At 35.9% G+C, this 1,758-nt stretch overlaps 1 protein-coding gene across 1 annotated transcript; it reads left to right on the forward strand.

The window, feature by feature from the left end:
- Positions 1–6: 6 nt before the first annotated feature.
- LOC117104012 (chloride channel protein C-like) lies at positions 7–1,672 on the forward strand (the record flags this gene model as incomplete). The annotated part of the gene is made up of 3 exons (XM_033244660.1): positions 7–23; positions 606–772; positions 1,493–1,672. Coding segments are annotated over exons 1-3 (350 nt in total), but the record flags the coding sequence as incomplete, so codon positions are not given.
- Positions 1,673–1,758: the final 86 nt, after the last annotated feature.

Raw genomic sequence — 1,758 nt, forward strand, 5'->3', positions numbered from 1 at the left:
CAATGTCTCTTACAGTCATCATGGTAATACAATCATAAATATTGATCCATAGAATCTAAAAAAAAGTATTGTTCACAGGCATATTACAATATATATTTTATTCAAATATTTTTTAGTGTAGATGCAGTTTAGAACAGGTTGCATTGCAGTCTCTGAAGGTTTTGAGTTCAAGTATTGTGATACTTTTATAAACATTTAAAAGCCTATAAAATGGTATTACAGCATATGGAAGATTAGCCCTAAATTTGGTTTCCGTTTTTAGCGAGCTAGATACAGTATGAAGACCATAAAGAGCAGTGAAAAGTCAGAATTCCAACAGTGAAACGTGGGGTGGGGGGGTTCATCTTATGCACCCGACATACTAAAATCATGCAAAAAATCATCCAAAACTTGGGGGTCGTCTTATATGTGGATTGCCTTATACGACTAAAACAACCCCAATCTCAAATCCTCAATATTGGCGTTTTTTAGCCTTATTCCATACTGTAATTGGCTAGTGGATATGCTGTTAAATGTGAAATAAATCAAATGCTCTTTATACAGTAATTCTGTATATTTTAAATTATCTTTTTTCTAATGATATTTAAATTCATTTTTTTTTTTAGATGGAGATCACTAATGACATTCAGTTTCTGCTTCCAATCATGGTTGCTATTATGGTCGCTAAGTGGGTTGGAGATGCGTTTACCCATCCCATCTACCACGCCCTTCTTGAAGTCAAATGTATTCCGTTTCTTGATTCAGAACCTGTAATATTTCATGATGGCAAAAGGTGAATAAGCTTGTAATAAAATAATAATTATTAATCTTGTATTTATATAGTGCCCTTAAATCGGGAGTTAAGGGCACTCAAGGAGTTGTCACTGTAATTGCTGTTAGTAATTTTCCTAAAGAAGGTTCGTTTTAGCTTGCTTTTAACAAAAGCTGCAGAAGTCAAATTGCGAATGGAAGATAGCAATCAATTTGAAAGTAGTAGAGTAATTTTTGTATATATTAATTCAGTGGTATGTCAAAGAAACAAATATTTTAATTAAAATATACCTCGTTTTCATTGATTCACTATCCTTGATAAGGTAAAATGTGGTTTGAAAATACACATTGTCAAATCAGTGTCGGATCCAGGAATTTGAAATAGAGGGGCCCAAGAAAGGACTTTCACAGATGGAGGGTCTATACTACCTCAGCCCCACCATGGTTGGGGCTGAGGTAAGGAAATTTATGATTATGGCACCTCTAGATGGCCAGAAATGGCACTCAAAAGCTTGAGTAGAATTGAATCCACCATTGCAAATAACCCATTTGCAAGCAAATTGAATGTTGAAGTCTCCAGCACGATCACTATACTTATATTTAACTTTCCCTAGGAATATTTGTTTGTCACATAGTTGTCACATGGTTGTCACATAGTTGTCACATGGTTGTCACATGGTTGTCACATGGTTGTCACATAGTTGTCACATAGTTGTCACATGGTCCTTTGTATCATTTGCAGCATTAATCTTGAGTTGTATTCAGCAGAAGACGCAATGGCGTCCCCACCTACAGTACTCCAAAGTCGTCCAACGGTCAGTCAGCTTGCCCACGTCCTCCTGGACACATCATTTGGTGGCTTCCCAGTTGTTGCGACGGGACCACTTGGTAATCGTAATGAATTTATGGGCCTTATAAACAGGTAACTAATGAATTACCAGGTACAGTGTTTAAAGGTCATTGACCTACATGGACAGAGAAATATTTTATTTTGTTATTAAGCAACTA

The sequence above is a fragment of the Anneissia japonica genome, unplaced genomic scaffold, assembly GCF_011630105.1.
Source record: "Anneissia japonica isolate Jap-2015-1 unplaced genomic scaffold, ASM1163010v1 scaffold102343_len1758_cov175, whole genome shotgun sequence".
In the NCBI taxonomy this organism is placed as follows: Eukaryota; Metazoa; Echinodermata; class Crinoidea; order Comatulida; family Comatulidae; genus Anneissia; species Anneissia japonica.